The following is a 23,835-nucleotide window of genomic DNA, read 5'->3' on the forward strand; positions in this document are numbered from 1 at the left end:
ACCAGTACCGGCACCCTCAACATGCTCATGCCACTGAGATGGAAGTGAGTGCAAAGCGAATGTATGAACTCTATGGTATCAGTACATTCCTCAAAGAACACAAAAACCCAATGGTTTTAGTGTCCATGAAGTTTGAAACACCCTACTAAAGTATAAGATTGTGTTATCAGCTCTGAAAGTCCAGTGAAGTCAATGAATACTGCACAGATTTTATAGCTGCAACAGAACGAAGCATTTCCTAAATATGAAATATCCCCCACTTTTTTCAACATATAGCACACAAAGCTAATAGAAGCATGCACACCATAGAAAATGAAATCCCTCAGGCAAGCCACCTTGATAGTTTAACCTTTCTCTTTGCTAAGAACCTTATGAAGCAATGACACTAAAAAGCAGAGCTTACAACAAGAGCTGTATTGCAAGTCATACACATATTCACCAAAAGGCAAACAAAATCTACTTCAAAATGTCTCTCTGGAAATATTTGTATTCTGAGCAATTCTTCAAAAGCAATATTTTTATCAGCATTTAAATACATGTTTGATATTTTGAAGAGGAAGAGATATCATGTACTCTTTCTTAATTCAGAAGAATGGTCTTCAAAAATTCATTCAGAAAAAAACCTGAAGATTGACTTCTACGACGCTAGTTTTTATCATTTTTGTGTAATAAATGAAAGCATTAGAAAGTGCAAGACCTAGAAATCAAAGTTCAAATAACCAAACAGGACAAATTGATTTTCTTCAGTCTACAGTACTTACGTTTTCCTTATCTGTAAACTGTAAAGTGCATGGAGTTAAACTCAGAATTGCATTTTTTCAAAGAGTGGCCCCTTTTGCAGCAAAACCTAACAAATCTTGACGTTCTGAAAACCTTTCTGACTGAATAGGCATACTATCTTCTCATGGTCACCTATTATTCCTTAGATTTAGTACTAGTCTGACTCTGGTATCAGAAATAAAGGATGTGTATGTCAAAAAGCAAAATAGGAAGATGGATAATGTATTAAAAAAAGAAAACTCTTAGAAATATCAATGACATGCACATTTTTGACATACAGATGTGCTCTGGTTGAGTATCACTATTATGAGTAGAAGAGACTTAATAAATTCCATCATTTCATTTGCGCACACACACAGACATTTGTATTTTATGGATATGTAATTACACATAATTACATAAAAAATTCTATCAATGCTTCTGCCAAAACTTAAGTTTTCAGTAAGAAAAAGATATAAGTTTATCACAAACACTTCCTGGAGTTTAACTAATGAGAAGGTTTATTATTGCATGCACGTGCACCCATTACATATATATAGTTTGAAAGTGTAGCCTGTTGGGCTATCTAACATTGAGTTATTCCCTTTACATTTCTTTTGTGCATTTCTCTTACTGAAGAAGACTAAATAAGACATGATGAGCACTGAAGTCAAATATGATGGATGTATCTTAGTATTAATGCAGTGCTTATCTGACATCACCTCTGCCTCTATGTAGAAACAAATTACTGTAGTATTATAGACTTTTTTTGTGATATTCAGCAAACAAAAACACTTTCAAAGCATACAATCACCTTCAGGAAAAAGCTCCTCTTACACCATGAAGAATTAAGCAATGTAATACAAAAATTCTCAAATAGTAAAATATCCATAGTTATGGAGAAGTTGTAAATCTAATTTGCTTTCCTGATCTGTTCATTCTCACAGATTTGTAGGAGGAAATAATTTGACAGAGGCACCTTGAAATATTAAAGAGTGCAAGACAAAATCAATGCAGTATCACAAAAAAAACAAAACAAAACAAATGCAGGGTTTTTACAATGCCAGTCCTGTTAAAAATCATCCATGGCGACTTTTGCTTTCCCATATAAACACATAGCAACACACCTCTTCAACAAACATTTATGACAGGATATATAGGCCTGTGCTAGTAGAATATGTTCAATGGAAATCTGCCTCTTCCATTTGCCATTATGGGTTGCATCTGGACATATCTATATATTTGTAAAGTGTTATCAACCTTCACATCTTCTGAGACAAGATGCTTGGTGGCATGATTCCTGTATTTTAGTAAAGCTTTTGCTATCTCTGTAAGATTTATAATCACTTTTACTCTATCCTCTGATGTCTATATACAGTAATTATGGCCATGTCCCTCCAAATTATGTAGACCATTTGACTGTCTACCAGAACTGAACAAACACTTAAGTAAATTCCTCACTATCGCTGGTTTCCATTTCAGGGAAAAAGAATTGGCAGGAAGAAACTTTTACTTCTATCAGTTCAATCTTTACTACAAACAACTGTCAATCATACCTCTGTAAATCTCCTCCATCACATTCAAATATTATCCCTTTAGCCTCACTTTCTTTTCTGGCACAAAAATCTTTATCACATTAAACCTAAGAACTCAGATGAATACATGTACAGTTCCACTTTGAAAAGTGTAAGATGATTTTAAAAGGTTTTTTTATTTGATGTAGCTGCTGTGCACCAGATATTGGATAAAAAATAAGAATAAAAAATAAGGAGTTTTCCCACTCAGCACAGCTTCTTAGGGACAAGCAGAGAAAATAGTTAATAGTTAAACACCATTAACTATTTGAGACTATGTTGAAGTCTCAAAGCCTGCAGAGCCATCAAGCCCAGAATTTTCATGTGCATCTTGCCACCAACAAGGACAAAGTTCATTTTTGCAGTGCACAAGTGGGCTGGCAATTGGAACTGCCATTTAAAGCACAGCTTTCGTGAGCAATTTTGACCTGGAATTATCCACCTTCACAACTACAAACAAATTAGAAACACAAACATACGTTCATCACAACTGACAAAAATGTCCTTTCTACTTCTGAAAGTAGTAGAAGTTATCACTTTGAGTGATAATTGGTTGCATTAATTTGTGGTGCCTCACGGAGGTGTGATAAAAAGACAGTGGGAAACACAGAATAAGTAAATCAACAATACTTTCTTAACTCATGTATAAGCATTGAAGTAACCAAACAGTAAATGTTTTGGCTCCCCTTGTCCCTTTAAATAAGTGACAGTCACCAGAAAGTAGAGTTTATTTCTGATTCAACCACTCCAGAAGCAGTGTCCTTCAATGTTTTTGCAATATTGGAGATAATATATATCTCACCACTTACCAGAACGCCCTGCTGGAAGAAGAAAGCAGCTTTAACACAATATTTATTTGAGTTAGTTATATTAACACATAAATCTTACTAGTACTTGCAGGCTGCTGTCCATCTCCTTTTGCAGAGAAATCACCAGTTATTGGCACCAAAGAGATGTCAGTTGGTGCTGTAGAAAATTCATCATCTGTATGAAAGTGGATGAATCGTTACTATTTCATTAGCTGAGCTACAACTCAGTATACTCACAACTACTGTTATTCTATATTGCAAGCCCCCATTTCTGCATTTACTGGTCCAACTGAGAAAGATACAGAGTAGGTTCTTCATACAAGTTCAACTTCAAATACCCTTGCTTTACTAACAGAGTATTTATTTCACTAAAATAGATTATTTCAAGAAAATTATATTTTATAGTGATAGTGAAAATTCTGGCAACAATATGTTCATGTGATCCAAGCTCTTATTGCACCTGTGTACCATCTGGACATGGAATCTAGAGCAATGAATGAAGTTATTTGTACTCTTTTCTTTACCGAGATATACCCTGAGCTAGTCCAAAAAAAGGCTATGCATGTAAGCAGAGTTAATAAGAACTGTCATGGCAAGCAATTGAAGTACATGGCATACACTTTGGGGAATGGCTCTTATACTAATTCCTCAGGAAGAAAATGCTAGCATTTACCTGTCATGGTATTCATTACATGGAAGAACAAGCATAAAGTGCCATGAATACACCAGCAGTGACAAGTCATTTTATAATCCTAATGCCTTGGCTCAAAAGAAGGTTATAAATTTCAATGGTTATGCAGCAGTTTACAATGATGTAAACTATCAGTATCCTTCACTGGTAAGTGATTGATGAATGATCTGATAAAAAGCCTGTGGTAAGAGGTCACAAAATAAACTATATTTAGAGAACAAATTCCATTTGTATCCCTTAGGTTCAGTGGGAGCTAGTCTTTTATGCCTTTGATAATTTCAGCTACAAAAGCAACCTAAAAGATGAAAAAAAATTCGTCACCTCCACAAGAAAGCAAAATATAGGTAAGGTACTCTAATACCACATTTGGTTACACCCTGCAAAATGCCCTAGGAAAGAGTATGGAATTTGCATTTGGTAGGGCTTCATGGGAATAGAATTTGGCTTTATCACCTGGAGGAAGAACCTATTAATAACAATTTTATTTGACATTTTTATCTCTGCATTCTGTAATATGCTGTAGTAAGAAGATATTCTAAAAAAACCCCCTGCATTTGTACAAAGAAAAAATTACTTGTACAGAAAACTACTCTTTGTTTTTATTACTTAAATGCAGAATCCATCAATCCATCTTACCAGAAAACGGATGATATATTATCCTTATCTCTAGATATCTCCACCCTCTGCCTCTCTAACCTGTGTTCTCTACAAGTTTTGTATGTTTTGTATGTTTTTGATCTTTCTAATGAAATCTATCAATATTTTAAGAACAAGAGCAAATGCTTAGAACCAATTATTATCAACATCCTGGGAAGGTTTATGTGGGAAACTATGCTGATACTCAGTTGCCCTGTACTCTCATGCAATCATAAAAAATCCTTAGAAATTTGGAATGCTTCTGTTTTTCCGAAGATACAGACTTTTCCCTTTAATTCTCAGGGGTACAAATCAGAGACTGTGCTTCTCATTGCTTCATGAAATCATTTACCTAGCAATATAATTCTTCACTCAGTTATTTTAAAGAGAATAGGGTTGCAATCTACTATCCTTACCAGTACTTATTGGAGGAAATTCCTTTTCGCCCCCTCCAGAAGAATGATCTGGCAGCTGTAAGACTGGAGTAGTATTTTCAAAATATGAGGTACTGGGGGATCTTCTGATGGAGGCATCCATTGCAGTTGTGTCATGTGTTGAGCCACTACCTACATTTTCATCATCTACACCTGAGGTTGAGGAATCTCCACTATGACGTGTGCCATCTGCATTATAACGTGAGCCATCTGCATTATCAATGACTGTTGGAAGGAGAAATTAAACAGCTGTTAATATCTAGGAGCTACATAGATATATTTCAGTTGTGATAGGTGGCTTAAGTCCTATAATAAATAAAAGTAAAGAGAAACAGTTGTGGATTAATATCAGCTCATCCAAATTTTTGTCATTCTATCCAATCTGTCCAGATCATACACCATCAAAGTATCTCCAGTAGTTCCAATGTTTATATTTGTCAAATACATATGGCTTACAATCAAAATATTTTCATATTTTGACCTAAAAGTTTGATTTTAAACATAAAATCTTGGCCTCTGTAAAATTGATAAGGCTTTCAGAACTGGGACAAGTCATTTATTATGAGAGCCTTCTTTCACTTCCAGTTGCTCTGCTAACCAGCAACTTAAACAGGATGTAGCAGGGTTGCCATCTTAAGCAAAGTCCTATATATCAAAGAAACATCAGCAGCCCCATGCTGTTTAAAATTGTCAAATACCTTTACAAAAAACCTGCTTTGTTAGTAGCACCTTGAGGCAAACTCAGCCCCATAAATCTAGGGGAAGATGAGTGATTAATTGCTTTACTTGCAGTACAACATCTCTAAACTTGTTTTTCTTATGTTTGACTTGATTTTTAAAAATAATAATTGTGTATGTAAAAAAAAGATAACCAGATCCTGAGAATGAAGCAAATGGTAGGTCTTTCTAATCAATACAATACCTATTTTGCTGTGATTATTGAGCAAAGAAGTATCTAGTCTTTCAATTGGCTCACATGCCTTATCCCTTGTTTCTGAAAAGGAAGGAAAACAGAAAATATTAATTTAATAGCATAAAATGGAGAAAAAAATCATTTATATAACCATATTAATCAGATTCAAAGATTTATCAGTATGACTTAGCTAGAAAATTTTCCTGATACACCTAAAAATCACTTTGTCCTTTTCTAAGCATGAGCTTAGAACTTCTGGCTATAGTTGGAGATGATAATGTTTGGTTCGACCCCATATGGCAGTCCAGAAAACTTCCCAGAAAGCTTTCAGAATTTACATAATCACCAAACAATACCTTAAAATGTGGACAATTAAAAACAAATTTCCAAATCAAAGTTCATTTGCTGATCTACCTACATTCCCTTTTTGCTGTTCCCCTGATGGGGCACTTCAAGATTGTTCTGTCAGCTAACAACTAGATTCTTCCTTTTCCATAACCCTTCTGGCAAACCATTCCAGTCAACATGAGTTAAAATAGCCTTATTATTCAGTTTTGATGCAGACAGCCCCAGTGTCACAGCAGCAGTGGCAGCTCGACCCCTTTCCAGCTGGGGGGACCCCCTGCCCTCAGCTGAGGGCTACTGCAGAGGCAGCATGCACTCCCGGTTGGTGAGTACTGCTTGCTCTGGCTTGGTGCTACCGTGCATGCCATCTGCTCATAGAGCAGGAAGGAAATAAGATTCAGAAGGAGCTATAAAGCTCTGGGGGGGGACAGACCCTGCTACACCCAAGGGAAGAGGCGCCCCTGCTTCACAGAAGATTTACTGCTTTCCCGAAACCGTCTCTGGATCGTTTTTGCCTGAGTTCTCTGGAGCAGACTGACAGCTCAGTAATGCTATGATTTTTAATGATACGACCACCAAGAACAAAATCCAGAAATACCACTGCCATTCAAATCATCACTGAATTTTGCCTAGAACTTCTAGGATCTGTTTATATCCACTCTGAATGCAATAATCTACTGAAATCCAAGACACTGGAAGTTAGTACAGTTTTTATCTTCAAATACTGTGTTTAGCATCTGCCACAAGATTATCTACAGTTTCCTAATAATTTAACAAGATATTTCCAAACTCTTAAGACATTCAACAAGCTTAAAACAAGAGGTCTGCTTCTGACCTGCATCACTATGTAACTGCCTAATGTCTGAATGTAGGTTTGTGTGAGGCATCACATACACTGAAAATGAAAGCCAAGATCCTTGCAGGCTCCCGAGCTTCACGGATTTGCACAAATAACTATTATCAGTTATAGAAGTTACTGTGCGCATGAACAGAAGAGCTGGATGCCATTACTTGCCACAGTTACGTCTTTTAGATTCATGGCTGTGGTGTTTCACTACTCGAATTACACAGTTCTAAAGCTACTAAGTTAGTCCCAAAGGCAGAAGATTGTTTAGTCCCAAATACAGTAATGACAAAATGGGTCAAATTTGCTGATATTATAGATACAATTCTAGAGACTGGCAAAATGCATTTTTTCTCTGCTGCAAAACAGATGATATTTTAATATAGAAGCCCTCGTTCCAGTATCCTAACTAGATCACCCATATTACTATTAGTTAATTTATATCTAAAATACATCATAAAAGCATATACGTACCTGTGGCATTGTAACAATATGCATCATACCGGCCAGTCGTGTTTGATGAAAGTTTGTAGATGCCAGTATGATTTGCTGCACAAAGATGATAGGGATTGATTCGTGGGATAACAATATGCCCCACTATAAAACCATACCTGTGAAGAATAGAGAAAAACACACCATATTATATATTATAGCAGATGACACAAATGTTGTACATATCTCAAACATGAAGAAGCTATGAAGAAGCCATTCTTTTCATCTTACATCATTTTAAAAAATGTGCATGCATTATGCATAATTTTGCATATGAAGGTTGCTCCTTTCTCACATGTAGCTAATCTCATCAGTCTCCATCCACTCAACACCATTTTGTACGTAATGTCTAGAGCTAAACCTATTTTGAGTATCTTATTAGCTAAGATGACAGATTCCAGGGCAAGGTAGTGAAAGTAAGGGACTGGAAGGCTAAGTGCACTTCTTATTCTGTGGGAAGCTGTATTACCTGACGCTAAAGACTGGCTTCTTTCTTCTTCAGGAAGTCACATTTTCATTACCTTGAGCATAACACATTGCTCAGTGTTACTTTACAGAGAAATATTTGGGGATCAGTTTATAGTACGTGAGCAAATTTAGAGAATGATGCAAGTCACACTCCTTTTTGCAAAGCAGAAGGCTTAATAAAATGGTCAGATGCAACACTCATCCATCCATGAATTCTTACTGTTTCTTTCAATCAAGCAATGCTGCCATTGCGTACAGAGTTCACACACTGCAGTGAAGACTGTAGTTAACAGAGCTACATAATGCGCAATGCATTACTACTATTTTGCAATTCTGGAGCACCTGATTAATTCCAACGTATTTAGCTGGGAGGGGTGATACAATGGTAAAAAGAACTGGGGTCTGGTTGTTTTTTGTTTTGCTTTTTAAGATGTAGAACTTATCAGGGAGGAGTAAATTTCATAGTTTTGCAGTTTTTTATCCTTGAGCCCCATTCCAGTTACATGTCTACCATGCAGATACTTGCAATTCTAAATCTCTGTTGTAGGTGGAATAATAAATTGCTTTACTGACACTTCCAACTGAGCCTATGATGTTGACACCGTATAATCTATTAATCGCTTGCTTGTGTTACAGTCAGTTGATTCATCTCACTCACTCTCCATTCCACATGTATTCTGAGTATTATATGCAGTATATTTTTTCTCTCCTACTCTAAGCTTGGTGACAGCCTGGCCTTACTGACAAGGACTTCTAACACAGGATCAACAAATAAAAATAAGAGGGTGGGAGGGTGGAGGGAAGGAAGGAACCCTTTCTACATGGCTTATATATCCATATCTGTCCTCTGCTAAGTTGTAAATTAGAGAGTTGTATTGCTAATGACAAACTACAGCTCCCCACTGTGAAATATATTTCCCTCTACTCCTCCTTTCAATTATTCTTTCATTTTAACTTCAGGAAAGACTTTCCACATTGCAGAATTCTCATAACTGCTAGCACTAGAATTCCTACTGCTCGGTGTTTAGTTAGGATTCAATGCATAGTCTCCACATATAGTGCAGTATTGGACAATTCAGAAGGCTCAGTATGTTCACATGCCAATGTGAGAGAAAGAACTTGCATACTCTTTCATTCAGGACTTTCCCCTCACCATGAAGAATTGCCTCTAGTCTTTATTTGGCAGTATTTTAAACAATGCTACCAGTTCTCATGGAAGAATCTTCTAAAACTCATCACCAGGGGGTTTCTGTCCATTGTTCCCTGATTTATGGTTAGCTTCTTTCTCAACAGTGCAAGGCATAACATTGCTGAAAATGAATGTGCCGTATGCTGGCATCAATAACAGTGCATGGCATTTATACATATAAGAACAATATTTTCAACTGCACTGCACAGATCTTTCCACAGTATCAAAACAAACTGCTTAGTACAAATACAGCTATTAATTTGAAAGCTTTTATCCAGTTTTCATGAGTTTGCAAACCAATGGGAAAGAACATTCATGCATTTATTTATAAAGTACCACTGACTAAATTGATAGTGGTTACTGTCACCCTCACGTGAAATAATTACAAGTAGTATTGATACCAGGACTGTTTTCAATGGAATGCAAATTCAAGAATCAAAGTCTCAAAATTTGGAGAAATGTCCACTGAACTTTTCTACTCCAGTGAATTATAAGACAAATTCCATTTTTCCCGTATTTGCTGTTTATTTTAGCTTTTACTAAAGTTGAAAATCTACTGAAATTTATTCACCTCAAAAACATTTCACCAATATGAATCTTTCTTATTTGATTAAAAAACCATTCATGTTTACAGCTCCTGAATTCAGTTTCTCTTCTGCATCTAAATGTTTAGGATGACTTGCATAAAATGTGCATTATGCATTTTGTAAAGCAAACTCCCATTCTCATCTACTCTGACCTGCTTACAGACCATAGAACTGTCCCAGCTTGATTCCTGTTTGAACTAGAGTGCATTCTTTGGAAAAATATTCAATCCTGATGAAATTTTAGTGTGGCAAAGAATCTACTATAACCCTTATAAGTTGTTTCAACCAATAATTATTATCCTTGCATATTTTATTGCACTAGTGCTTACTTAATTTTTTGAGTCCCAAACTGTCTATGCTCAACTTCCAGTCAATTGCTCCAGTTATATTTTGCTACACTGAAGAGTTCATATTATCCATATTGGGTTCCATATAAATCATAAATTACAGAGGGTGATTAAGTCACTTGACAAAAGTATTTTGTATGTTGTATCATTTTTATGGCCCTCTTCTGAAACTTCTCCATTCATATATTACAGGGATGCATTAACACTCTGGCCAGGTTTTCACTGGGAAGTCAGCAGGTCATTTCTCACAGTCCCACTTGCTGCTTTTTAGTATTGCTTGACAAGATGGAATTCCCTATACTGTACGTACAATCTGCAGTCTTTGATCCTACATCAGGTCATTAAAAATTATACATACTTTGCACCTACTTGTCTCTACAAATTAGTCAGTGATACAGTATGATCTGAACTTTCCTTACTAGTTTATTGTTCTATCTGTTGCTATCTTTCAACTTTATCTGCAAGAGATTATGTTTTCTTCAAGATAATTGATAAAAAGAATATGCAGTCAAGGACCTATTTATTACAGGATCCAGAGCAAACACATATATGCAGAAAGATTTCTTACTCATCACCTAAGTAATAAAACTTACTTAAGGAACGATATGGCCATCTAACTAACAACTGCGTGAAAGCAATTATAATTATTACACTATAGTATGCATGGATGGACCTGTCATTAGATATTATTTTTTCTAAAACCTCTTTACCTGCAAGTTTCAAATCCAAGTTTATGAGCTCTTCTCATCTGCTCTAGTGTTGGCAAGGTACTATTCAGAGCTTTGCAGAGTTCGACTGCTTCACTTCGTGTCAGGCTGTAGCGACCATCTTTCTCAACGTGAAAAACTCCTGCATATCTGCAACTTACACTGAATTCTGTTATTTAAAAAAGAGAAAAAAAGAAATGATTATAAAGGATTGGACTTATTGATTCACTGAAGACTTGGCAGTGATTCATTTTCAAGTATAGTGTTTTTAAAGCAAGACAGCAACAAGTAGCAGGTACCAATTCATTCAGAAAGAGAGCTAGCACTTCAAATTACCTTCTCCATAATTCCCTTCTTTGGGCTCAGACACAACACAGATCTTCAACCTTTCCAAAAAAAATGCAATACAGTATGGTTTTTTGAGGTATCTAGCACTTTTAACATATCATCAGCAATAACAGTGAAGAATATCTTGTGCAAGTCTTTGAAGCCTCATTACTGAAAAACTAACTGAATATTCAAATACATTTGAAAATAAAATATTTCATTCATAACAGAATGTTTTAAAGATGAAATGGCTGTAAAATGATAGCCTTTATGATTATAAGGTTTCTTAACTATCACACTGTGATCCTTTCACAATTTCAACCTTTTAAATGAATATACATGCCAGTCCACAGTTTCAGAACTAGCTCAAGGAATGTGTTCCTGCTATTAGTCAGACAAAAGCAGAATACTTGCATTAGTATTTGCAAAGTGCAGGACTCTGCACTTGCCTTTGTTGAACCTCATGAAGTTTAACAAAGGCAAGTGCAGGGTCCTGCACCTGGGGAGGAATAACCCCCTGCACCAGTACAGGTTGGGGGTTGAGCTGCTGGAAAGCAGCTCTGCGGAGAAGGACCTGGGAGTGCTGGTGGACACCAAGTTGAGCATGAGGCAGCAATGTGCCCTTGTGGCCAAGAAGGCCAATGGTATCCTGGGSTKCATSAGRAAGAGTGTTGCCAGCAGGTBGAGGGARGTGATYCTCCCCCTCTCCTCAGCCCTGGTGAGGCCACATCTGGAGTACTGCGTCCAGTTCTGGGCTCCCCAGTACAAGAGGGATGTGGCACTACTGGAGCAAGTCCAGCGAAGGGCCACAAAGATGATTAGGGGACTGGAGCATCTCTCTTATGAGGAAAAACTGAGAGAGTTGGGCCTGTTCAACCTGGAGAAGAGAAGACTGAGAGGGGATCTTATCAATGTATACAAATATCTGAAGGGAGGGTGTCAAGAGGATGGAGCCAGACTCTTTTCAGTGGTGCCCAGCGACAGGCCACGAGGCAATGGGCACAAACTGAAACACAGGCAGTTCCATCTGAATATGAGGAAAAACTTCTTCACTGTGAGGGTGACAGAGCACTGGCACAGGTTGCCCCGAGAGGTTGCGGAGTCTCCTTCTCTGGAGATATTCAAAACGCGCCTGGATGCAATCCTGTGCAATGTGCTCTAGGTGAGCCTGCTTGAGCAGGGGGGTTGGACTAGATGATCTCCAGAGGTCCCTTCCAACCTCAACCATTCTGTGAGTCTGTGATTCTGTATGATATTATATAACCTACCTGATACAAAAACTAAGCGAGCTGCACAAATATAGTGAACTAGAACCACATTACGGTGCTAAATACTCCTCGAAATATATGCTCCAAGCTCTTCTTACTCAGCCAGCTAGACTGATAGAGAAGCATCGAATATACATTATATAAGAGGACACATGAATGAACTTCCTACTTCCTGTTCTCTACTTTGGACAGTATTTTGCTCCATTTTGAAAGGCTTTCTCTCACTGCACTCTGAATTCACTCTCACACACATGTCACTGCCAACCAGTGTCAGAATTTTGATATGTACTGCAATAGATTTCTTTAATGTCAAAGGATGTCTTAGATGGATTTTAATTTAATAACACTGTAAAAGTTGGCATATGGAAGTACTTTTAAATGGCAAGCAATATGAGGACAAAAATAATGAACAAAATAAAATAAACTTGGTGCAATAGTTATACTGCAGCTTCAGTGAAGTCTTGACCAGGGTTGCACAATTCATTTTCTGGCCTTCAGCCTGGGAACTCTAAACAAGTTGCACATGCAAAGCCTGTGGGAGAGGAGCACCTCATACTATTCAGTATAGACACTGAATGAAAGGCATAAGGCTAGAGGCCCTGAGGAGATCACAATCCATTCATCTTTATGTTGGAAAGATACTGACTACACAGCACAACAGGTACAGTGGGAAATTTGAGGGGAAAATCTGTGACTGAGAAAAACAAGGGGAAAAACGCACATCTGCTTACTGTCTTTTTTTTAACAGAACAGCTAAGAAAGACTTAACAATAATATGGGCACAGAAAACGGGAAAGATTCAGGCCACTTCAAAGCAATGCAAATTAACTTTGCTTCTGCCCCACCTTTCCCTCCAGAGAAAAACGTGGTTGCAACTCCAGACTAGAATGACAACTGCAAAGCACACTTAATTGGAGTAGCCTGTTATTTGTAGTGAAGAGAGGAGCATGACTCATATTTATCTTAAAGTTAGTTCCACGTGCAAGAAGAGGAAACACAGACCAGCCTGCTCCAAATATTATACTGGGGTGTCTAGCCCATCTATTTGAAACAAAAAGTGACAAATAATAATGGCTTTCTTAAAAGACCTGGAATGCAATTCACAAACATTTGCATTGACACATTCTATGTGAATAGCAATCAACCTTTCTTAACATCATTTTTGCTTGACAACCAATGTTCTTCTATAGCACAAATGTCAAAGCAAATGATAGTAATCAAGATGTGTATTCCTCCTTCAACTGCTTTTGTTCACTGGTAAACTGAGGTTATTGTATCTACAGTGTATCTGCTTGGTGCTCCTATACCTTCACCATAGTTGTAAACTGCAAGGAATGTTTCTTTTCACAAGTAACAGGAAACAATCAAGGAGATAAAATAGTAAACTAGACCCAGACTGTATGGTGTGTGACAACACAATCATTATTCATAGGATAGGTAGTAGTCCAATAGTGCTAATGAATATTTGTCCAAAGGAGCTCAAAACCAATCTTAAACACTTCTTATCATAGACAACAGAACTAATCCTTATGCTTACTTGCATTGCATTTCTACAAACAGGATGCCAAAAAATACCTCTTTTCCCCCATAATTAGGCTGACAAAAATATTTCATTTGGTTAAAACTGATTTACACTGCTGTAGCTATTTATAAATTTTGTTGACTACAGTTCATAATAGTCTTGTTATCATCTGTTATCAAAATATGAAGAGGCTGTATTTTTTTTTTTCATTTTGGCAAGACGATCATGTTTTCTCAAAATGCCTTTATTTTGACACAACTGCTTTCTTCCAGGGAAAATAGTCCTATGAAAATTTTTCTGATGACAGTCACATCACAAGGGGCTTTAAAAGCAAGAATAAGGAGCCTGTACATGATACAAAAGGAAGAGGATGCTAACAAATACACTTTTCTTTCCTGGAGAACTTAATGTCTAGAAATAAGACTGAGTTGCAGTCTGAAGAGCAATGCCAGTCTCAGAAAGTCCTTTCACACACAATTCAGAAATAGTTGTAGAGCTTCCACAAGTGCAAGACAGATTTTTGCACCATTGGCCTGGGGCTAGCTGATGGAGTAGAGCTGTTCTGCTGCCGCACCCCTCACTGAATAGCACAACATGATCGAAAGAACATTGAAATGTGCACATACAAGTCATAAATGTAGTCAACAGATGTTCAGATCCATCATTTTAGATCCTAGCTGGTGTCTTGTGACAAAGCAACTAATAACTTATTCTGCACAAAAAAATGTGTCCCACTACTGTTGCTATGGAATGGAGCTTCCCTCACATCTGTCGTGTAGGTGACTTCTGTTTGGATCTGAATGTTCCAGATTCAAAGCCCAATATTATTTTGGAAGTTATCTAGCCAGTAGCTGTATTAAGCATAAATGAGCTAGACAGGAAAAGGCTGTCTTCTCTTTATTTTCTCCCTTCTTGTTTCTCTCCCCTGTACAATAAGACAGGCCTAAATTTCTTAATAATTAAACAATCAAGACAGTCTTAAATTCAAGAGTCACGTCACAGAGATCTATTAGAGTAACTGAAAGTAACAAGCCCATTGATTTTGGAACTAGGTCTGCTTAGAATATCAATATTTCTTCCAATAACAGGTTCATTTCTGGAGAAATTTCACTGTGCAAGCAGATACCATATCCACTTGCTTTGGGTTGCATTTTAATTTTGCAATTCATCCCATATGCACTGAAATATTAAGTGAAGTTCACCAGAGTGAATTCAATTCAGCTGTCATCAAATCTAAGCCCATTTATGGTTTTAAAATACTATTATATGTTCTAGTACCACCCAGAGATCCAGTTGCAGCTGGAGTCCCATTTGTTAAGTAACTAATTCCTTAAACTCCAACTGTCAGAATAAATAGACTAATTTATACAAATAAACTTACTGGAACTACTTGTGGGCTACAGCAACACATGTGCACATCTTCCCAGGAAACGCTCAGCCTTGCCCTACCGTGTACATACACCGGGACACTTATGGGCTTACTACACACATGCTGGCCATCTGCACTGTGCACGCACAGAAGGGCCAAAGCTCCCAGGTAGCCTCACTGGTACAGCGCATAAGATCACATCAGGAAACACCAGGGAGAAATGCAGCAACCCTATGCAAAACTGGTTTTGAGGCTACCCAATTGTTTAGCACTTCACCCTTAAGTAATGTCGAGACAGAGTACTTTGTCCTTATTTTGACGGTCTTCTACACCTACTATTAAAAGTGTTTGTAACACTTTTGCAGTATAGATACCTCTCTTTAGAAAGCAGGGAGTGTGAAAGAATGACTGCAGCAGTACCTAAAACTCGCATATGTTCTACAGTCTCTGAAAGCTACATAACCAAACATCTCTTCTGTGAAGGCAATAACTACTACATTTAAAAAACGGCAAAACACAGATGCAGTGTGCATTGCCTAAAGCTATCCAGTCAGTCAGAGAACCCAAAACCAGAACTTAGAGTTCATAATTTATGGTCCCATATTTTAACCTCCAGATGATACGGACCCTTAAAAACTGACTTAATGAAAAAGTTGCTAGTCATATCAATATAAAATCTACTACAAATAAAAGACAGGGTCTAACCTAAATTGATACCTCTAATTCTTTCTTCCATGCTGAGGGCTGTAGTCTAATTTGGAGCTAAGGAAGAAACAGGATTGCCAAATCCAAACCTAAACACAGATTCCACCTTTTCCAGTAGTGTAGGAAGGTTCAAACCCATTACTTTTGGAGCCTATTTTTCTATTAGTGTAACTCAGCTGGCTTCAATATAGTTATGTAAAATACTTATTTTTCCCCATTTCAACAGCCAGGGCAACATACAACTGTGTGCTAAACTACTACCGATCCTTTCAACCTGCCTGACATTTCAAAGGGTCTGATTCTAAGTGGACTCACAGTGGAGTCAGAGTCAGCACCCAAATGCTTCCTTCTGCCATGCTTTTCATAGCTGGCAGGCTGTGGGGGTTGGCAGTGCCATGATGGTTCCCTAATATCCATGTGATTTGCTATAGCTGAAAGGCAATATTGTTTAATAATAGTTCTTAAAACAGGCAAGAAGTAATAAGCATGCCTGAACTGTCATCATCATTAATCTCATCCAGACCATGAGACTTTGGTGACTCAAACCAAAGCCATGGAATGCCCCTGGGCCACCATTCAGCTTAATGAGCATGGAAGGCGTTAACTTTCACACAGGCCATTTCTCCCTGCCTTTCCAGGGATTTCTGGTGCTCTGTTTCTCTCCCAGCCCTTCCACTTTCTGTCATCCGTAGGTATTCAGAAAGCAGCTCCATGTTCTTCTTTGGCAAGCCCTCCTCTGCTATCGCCCTTCTTCCTGTATCTAAACCAGTCTGTCATCTGTGACGTCTTGTGAAGACAACTTGCATTTGATTCAGCTTCATACCTTGCACCTACAGCTGTTAGGCTTTTGCCTACTCAGCTTCTGGATCAAAGCTCTTCAGCCAAAATCGCCACCTCCAGTTCCACAGACACTTTGCTCCCCAGAGCCCACTAGTGTGATATAATTGGCAGAGACAGACTAAAGAGCATTGTAATTTCATGAAAGGATGAGTTACACTCAGATTATTAGTAGCAGAGGCTTGTTAGGTGCTGTTACAGTAAGAAGCCAGGTGCAATCTCCCTTTTCCCCATGGCTCTGCCACCCTTACTCATAATGAGTACTGCTGACTCATGCAAACTCTTCCCATTGGAGTCACTTTTCCATAAAGATTTTCGGTCCACTCCATGGGTGTGTTATGTACTGCTCTCTGCTTTTCATTGTCTTCAAGATAGAACACCTAGTGGTTTAATTTTCAAGGGGATACTGTCTTATATGCAAAAAATATGTTATTTTAATAACTGCAAAGATACATCAAAGCAACTGAAGTGGAAGAAGATTTGCAAAAACTTGCCCCACTTTGCAGAAAGCCTGCTAAAAGAGTACTTAGACACAAGGTTGTTAACAGACTTCTTGGTAAAACCACACTGTGCATTGCATGGAAACCAGGAAGTGTTAGCGTGCTGTTCTCATGGGGATTTTCCTTTTTGGTTTGTGGTTCAAGATGATTGATAGGTAACCAGGATGTGATGAATGAGGGCTGAAAACAGAAACAGAACTAGGGTCTTGAAGGTGCAGATATTTTTCATTCTCTGTTTGCTTTAATAGAATTTAGATTTTCCTTCTAGTTTACTGTAAGTGCTTTGCTCCAAATTTATTAAACAGATTTTAAGTCCTGGACAGGTACACATGGATAATATGCTTCCTCATAATCCTGGCTTAGCATTGATATCTAGCTTTCTAATATTATCACCTGTTTTAATGCATGCTAGTGATGAATGAGAGAAAAGTGACATTTTGGAACCAGATTAAAATTTCTTTTAAAAAGTCCCTGGTAACCTTGATTCACCCCCTGCCAAATCTAGAAATCAGGCCGTATGATTCCTAGCCTTTCCTGAGGTTTGGACATTTCAGGTCTTGGCTCTCAGTTCAATGCTATCTCCAGTGGATGTTTGTATTTTTCAAGAATTCTTAGAAAAACTACTTCACGGCTAAGTAAGAATGCATATTTCACTCCTGAGTAGTGGAAATGTCCTCTGAACACAAAACTTCCTATGACATGGATTCATGAAACTTTTCAGATGCCAAAACATTTTGTCAGCAGAAATACTAAGTCCAATTACTGCCATTTTGGCATCTGGGAGAACTGGAATATACAAAAAATAATATTCAGTCACTAGCTAACACACTACAATACACACTGACCTGGATGGCATTATTATTCCCTGAGTATTCCACTCTTTCTTTAAAGTATATTAGTAAAACCATTCACTAGAGGAATTCACAGCTCAGCCAACTGTAATAGGATACAGAGGCTTCCACCTTTATGTCAGAAGCTGGACTAAAGCCCAGGTCAGTAGTGACGAAAACCACTGGATAGCGTTTGCTCCATTATGTAAAATGATTCATTAGTCCCAATCCCAGTCAGCAGCAGAAACGTGTCAATATCATTAAAACACACCTAACCGTGAATCCCTCAGGGCTTGATGGGGAAAGGAAGGCGTGCTGGGAAAATCGGAGTCTAAACTGGGATGACTACGTACTGATCAAAATTTAGAAGTCAAATTCTACAGGCTCCAAGAGGGTTGAGCAAGCATGTGTCTATGAGGCTGCAATCCTTTACCATCTCAACAAAAAAGTACCAATGATCAAGCAATGTGTACAGCGACTCAGTGCAGCGGGGTGATGCTTTCCTTTCTGCCAACTATGATATTCTTGCTCTGCTAGTCACCATTCTCTACAGAAAGCTGAGACTTTAACAAGCCTGGAAATCAGCCACCTACACGATAAACAAGGTCTCTTCAGATAATGGCTGGCTTACAGGGAAAGTCTTTACTTACAAATTCTTGGGAGTTGTCAGATGAAATACTTTCCTTGGACTAGTGCCAAATTGTGAAAGCTAAAGTGATTTATAGGAAATATACTTCCAGATTCAGTGGGAATAACCCATGTCTTCTAATATCCCTTGTGGATACTTAGACAAAACGAAAGTTTTGCTTTTCACTTTGAAACTGCCTTTCATTTTGAAATTTAATTAATTAGTTTGCATGAAAGAAAATGTTAAATTAAAATGTTTACAGGGTTACAATAAAAGTAGATGGCTTTAAGGAACCTAGTCCAAAATTTCCTTGTAGAAAGCTTTTATGTTTCATATCTCATTTCAATTTGGCATAGTAAAATGTTTCTAAACTTTGAGAATTTGCATGGGAGAGAAAAATCATAGATACATCTACAAAAGATTGCCGATCAACAACAACAACAGAAAAAAAAGTTTCTGCACACCTGGCTTTTTAAAGACCATAAAGTCACAGAAAACATTTTAAAGTGACCTTACCTGCATACTGCAAGGAGTGCCTGCAAAAAACAGAGGCAACATTTTCTTAATACTGTGGTGTGGTGACAAGAAAGTGAAGATATTGCTCCATAGATCCACAGGTATAAAATCCTGCCTTGCTCTGTAGTTGTGCCAAGGCTGTTCCCACATCCCAGTTATATTTGGGCACCTAATTTGCCCTATTTGGGCTGAAAAGGCAAAAGAGATAGTAGCTTCATCACTTCCCTACATAAAAAGTGATGAGGTAGCCTTGCTAACCCAGCGAGCCAAGTGGACTCAGGCGGATCTCTGAAATGAAGAGAAAGAAAAACAAAGAAGAGATGCAGCTGGGAATATAAATAGTAGCCAGAAAGCGATACACTGTAGTTGGAGGATATCCTTTCTCCACCTAATGTAGATAGGTATTCCTTACATTTCTGTGTTATTTTTAGACTCTATATACTCTCTTCTTCTGTAAGTAAGTGCACACTGGAAAAGGGATGTGGAACAAAGCTTAAGCAGTTAACTTTCTTATAAATTGTTTTTCTTAACAAATCTGTTCACTGGCCACCAAAGTCAATGTCTCTGTATGTGTTTGCTGACGGGCAGAAATATTAGAAGCTTTTCTGACTACTAATTTACTTTTATAAAAAGGGTGGGGGGCACTATTACTGAGTCAAGCATGCACAGTGTCACTAAAAATGCAAGGAGGTACAAGAAATACGTTTCATTCCTCAGCAGTTGCTGCAGGAAGAAAAAAATCTGCTAATGCATCTTCCAAACATGCTTTATCTGCTTGGCAACTATTGCTCTGGTAAACATCCTGAGTGAGCCTATACAGTGTCATCACTTACAATAAACATCCTCACTGCTGACATTAATATTATTCTATTTGTAAGAGTTTCACCCAAGAGTGGGATGGGAGCTTTCAGACTGCATCAGAACATGGTACAGCTGTGCCGCACTTCAATGGAAACATTGCAGGCAGTGAAATCATAGTCCTGGAATTAGACAGATATCAGACATGCCCCCCTAGAGATGACGAAAGCAGAATCATCATTGTCGATACTAGGAAAGCTTCAGGCTGCATAATGAGTCGTCTAACCCCAAAGACTGACTAACAGGGATTGCAAAAAGAATCAGTTGGGATCAGTTCCACGCAATCCAGGTGAAGAAATGTACATGACACTAACATGTGGTGAATAATAGTTGGAGTCTGATCTTCAATGATTGACTGTGAAAGTAAATTATTTAGTCATTTGGGATGAAAGCAGGTGAGACAGTGTTGCTCAGCAGGCAGATCCCCTACCTGGAGCTCAGAGGGCCTGATGTCTATCCCCTGCTCTGTTACTGACCTGCTGATATAACCTCGATAAGATTCATCTCTTTACCTCAGTTTGCAACTAACCTCCTTAATAAAAGTGATTTAAGATCTACTGATAAAAAAAGCTATAAGACCAAAGAACTATTATATTGTTATTTTATCACTCTCTTGCAACTTTTGCATTCAGCCTCTATCTAAGCTTTGTCAAGTCATGGGAAACCTGAATCAGATAATAAATTCATACAAAATCAGACATATAATCAACAAGTCCAATTAAATGACAGATTTTGAATTCTAATTATTTGCAGTGTGCTACTCAATAATAACACCAGGTGCTGTTTGAAACAGTTTTTCAGATGACATTAAAAAAAGTTTTGATTTCTTGGTACAAAAATTCTAAAGTTAAAAAAAAGAAGAAAGAAAGCATAGGTGAATAACTGTTTGCTCTATATCCTCTGCTCTTCCAAGTTATACATGAGAACCTCTAATAAGTATTCTCAACATTTTAAACTTATTTGTACGATAAGTTCATTAAACAAAAGAAAGCAATGACCAAAATTGAAGAAAGAAAAAAGACATTGAATAAAAAGTAGAATATCTATTGACTCTAACAATGCCATTTCACAGTAAAACAACAGAAAAAGGAACCCCAAGAACCTTTTAAAAGCTCTGAAAGCCAGTCATTAACACAGCGATAACATTAGCCTAGCAGACATACTAAAAACAACAAGGCTGCCTAGAATATGTCTCACAAAGTAAGACATGTCAAAGGACAAATGACTAGTGCTGACTTCCTAGTAACGAGTGATGGCAGGGTGGAGAGCGCTGCCCAAACAGCAGAGAGCCATGCTTATTCCAGCTCAGCTTCTTCACAGTGCAGGTGAACTCCTTCACACTTTTTTTTGCATCTTCTCTCCATTTTGTTCAAGTGCCAGGGAAAATTGAGACAAAACGCAACCCTTTTTACAGAAGTTCCTTATTAGAATTTACAAGGAAGTACATTACAGAACATTGCAGAGTAGCACAATTTTAAACACTTCAGTCGGGGAATATAGTTCTTAGCTGTATGTTCATTAAAACATTGTCCAGTAATCCATTGTATATGGCAAAAAAACAACTGGAGCATCAAACTGCAGAACTGAAATCTCCAATTTAATGCATGATTTAATGATTCATACTAAATTCAGCAGGAATTTCTCAGATTAAAAATATAGATGTAACTTTGCATGTGTTGGACTTAAGCAGATATAATTTGGATCATCGAGATTTTTTGGAAGTTCAAGTGTATCTAAATCTAGAATCCGTGTATATTTATGACTTTGCAGTTTTAAATATGGATAAAACACTACTTTTGAGTATTTGTGATTTTCACACAGAAAAAGCAGAATAAGGTATAGCATCATCTGCATTCTCAAAGTCTGGAGAATAGGCAAAAGGAATAAACACTGTTTGTGTTCATTAGAATAAGCACAGTCCTAAAAAAAAATTGGATTAGTTTTTGGCCAACCACTTACATAACCCAACTAGGGAAAAAAAAGAAAGAAAGAATGGACATCTGGATATTATGCCCTAAAAATGGAGAAAAGGAAGACACTAGAATATTTTCCCCTCACTGTTTCACTCCTTAAAAGCTTAAGATAAAAATTTGCCAACTGGTTTCTTGCCGAAGCACTTAAACACCTTTCCTTCTTGCGCATTTTTTCTGTACATTCTTTTTTATCCATGTGTTTTTTTCAAGTAGCATAATCAAGGCTGCCACATCTGTTGACTTATTTCTGACCATTGTCTTACACATATCATATTATTTTCATGTGGTTTCTTACAGCCAGTGGATTATGCATGGTGGTTTGTTATTGTTGGTTTCCTACTGGATCACGGACTTGTAGCTGTTGATAGTTCATTATTTAGAGGTTGTTTACGATAGCCTGACCTTGCACACTGGCTTCTAATGGTAAGGACTCCCCCAAATGCGTGATTGAGGCATGCAGATTTCAGCTGAATATGCTGAATGATAACTAAATCATGAATGAAAACCGAAGGGAACTACTTACGAGCCTCACTGGTCAGAAAAAGTAGCTGACTCATTTTGTGATGATACACTGAAACGTTGCCCTCTTGCCATTATGGGATTTTGAATAAAGTTCTGCTAACTGTGCTGTATGGTTATTGTTATTCACAGGGCCTTCCAAATGGTATGACTTGAAGAGATCAGAAATGCTGGATATGAAAGAGAAAATAAAGAAACAATCTTGGAAGCAAGACAACATTCCCTGAGGAACAGATCATGGAAGAAGTTCGAGGCCTCAACAGAGCTTAATTCACAGGCAGTAATGAAAGGTCCCAGAGAAAAAACAAGTTGCATATCCAGCTGTGTGTACAAGCTACTGCATTTTCAGAGGTGGAGACTGGGTTGATACCAGCTTGTTCTTTTCCATAATAACCCAAAAAGCACCAAGGCACGGGTACATTCCCAATAGAGAGATGGCAACCATGGGACTTTTAGGAACACTGGGAAGCATACTACGTACTATTGAAGAAAATTAAACTCATGAAATGCACATTTCAGTGTCACTTGCTGAAGACCTTGAAATTTAATTCTGGAAATGTTAAGGACAGAATGAGTGAAAAACAAACAAACTTGAGATTTTCATCAGCAGAAAGATTTGGGTTGGGATCTGCAGTACGTATGGGTCCACCAAAAAGTCACCTTTCGGAACAACTGCTTTGTGTAAGAACATGCAATGATTAACACAAGCTACTTAATTAAATCTTATCTCAGGTCTATATAAGTCAATTGGAAAGCTCTTGTGCTACCTTAAATCAATGCAAGCTTGTCAGGATGACAGAAAACACTATCACACCCACTACTCCCTCTTGTTTTTCCCCAACACCAGAAGGACAAGGATCACACAACCTATGACCAGAATGCCTACGCCAGCAGACAGTTTCTACTGGAATTTTTGGTGGCAAAAATGTTTCCAGACTCTGGCCTCTTTGTGAATTCATGCCTCTGTACACTACAGTTTCAAGACTCTCAAGATTTATACTGAAAATGCTGACTAGCAAGAAATTTCCCTAAGATACATGCAGGTCCCAAGCTAGATGGTGAGTTATATTTCTTTAATAAATCCTACAATCCTAATTTTGAATCTTTTTCAAAATTGTTTTAGGAATAAAGTATTTTTAGCAACTAGGTTTTGTAATTAACATTAGTATATACATAATGCTGTTGCTA

General features: G+C 37.6%; 1 protein-coding gene across 3 annotated transcripts in view; it reads right to left on the reverse strand.

Annotated features, from left to right (window-relative positions):
• Positions 1-23,835, reverse strand: part of LOC112977265 (CD44 antigen-like) — a 40,896-nt gene that overhangs the window by 6,655 nt on the left and 10,406 nt on the right. For 2 of the 3 annotated variants that reach the window (XM_026089395.1, XM_026089396.1), the window contains exons 2-6: positions 10,799-10,964; positions 7,480-7,616; positions 5,826-5,897; positions 4,886-5,128; positions 3,222-3,317 (exon numbers count right to left, since the gene is read on the reverse strand). In XM_026089395.1, coding sequence (XP_025945180.1) covers positions 3,222-3,317; positions 4,886-5,128; positions 5,826-5,897; positions 7,480-7,616; positions 10,799-10,964 — 714 coding nt within the window. Of the gene's footprint in view, positions 1-1,123; positions 3,172-3,221; positions 3,318-4,885; positions 5,129-5,825; positions 5,898-7,479; positions 7,617-10,798; positions 10,965-23,835 lie in introns of those variants that run through there. The other variant, XM_026089397.1, reaches the window with a different exon arrangement.

This window comes from Apteryx rowi, unplaced genomic scaffold, assembly GCF_003343035.1.
Source record: "Apteryx rowi isolate R43461 unplaced genomic scaffold, aptRow1 scaffold_81, whole genome shotgun sequence".
Taxonomy (NCBI): Eukaryota; Metazoa; Chordata; class Aves; order Apterygiformes; family Apterygidae; genus Apteryx; species Apteryx rowi.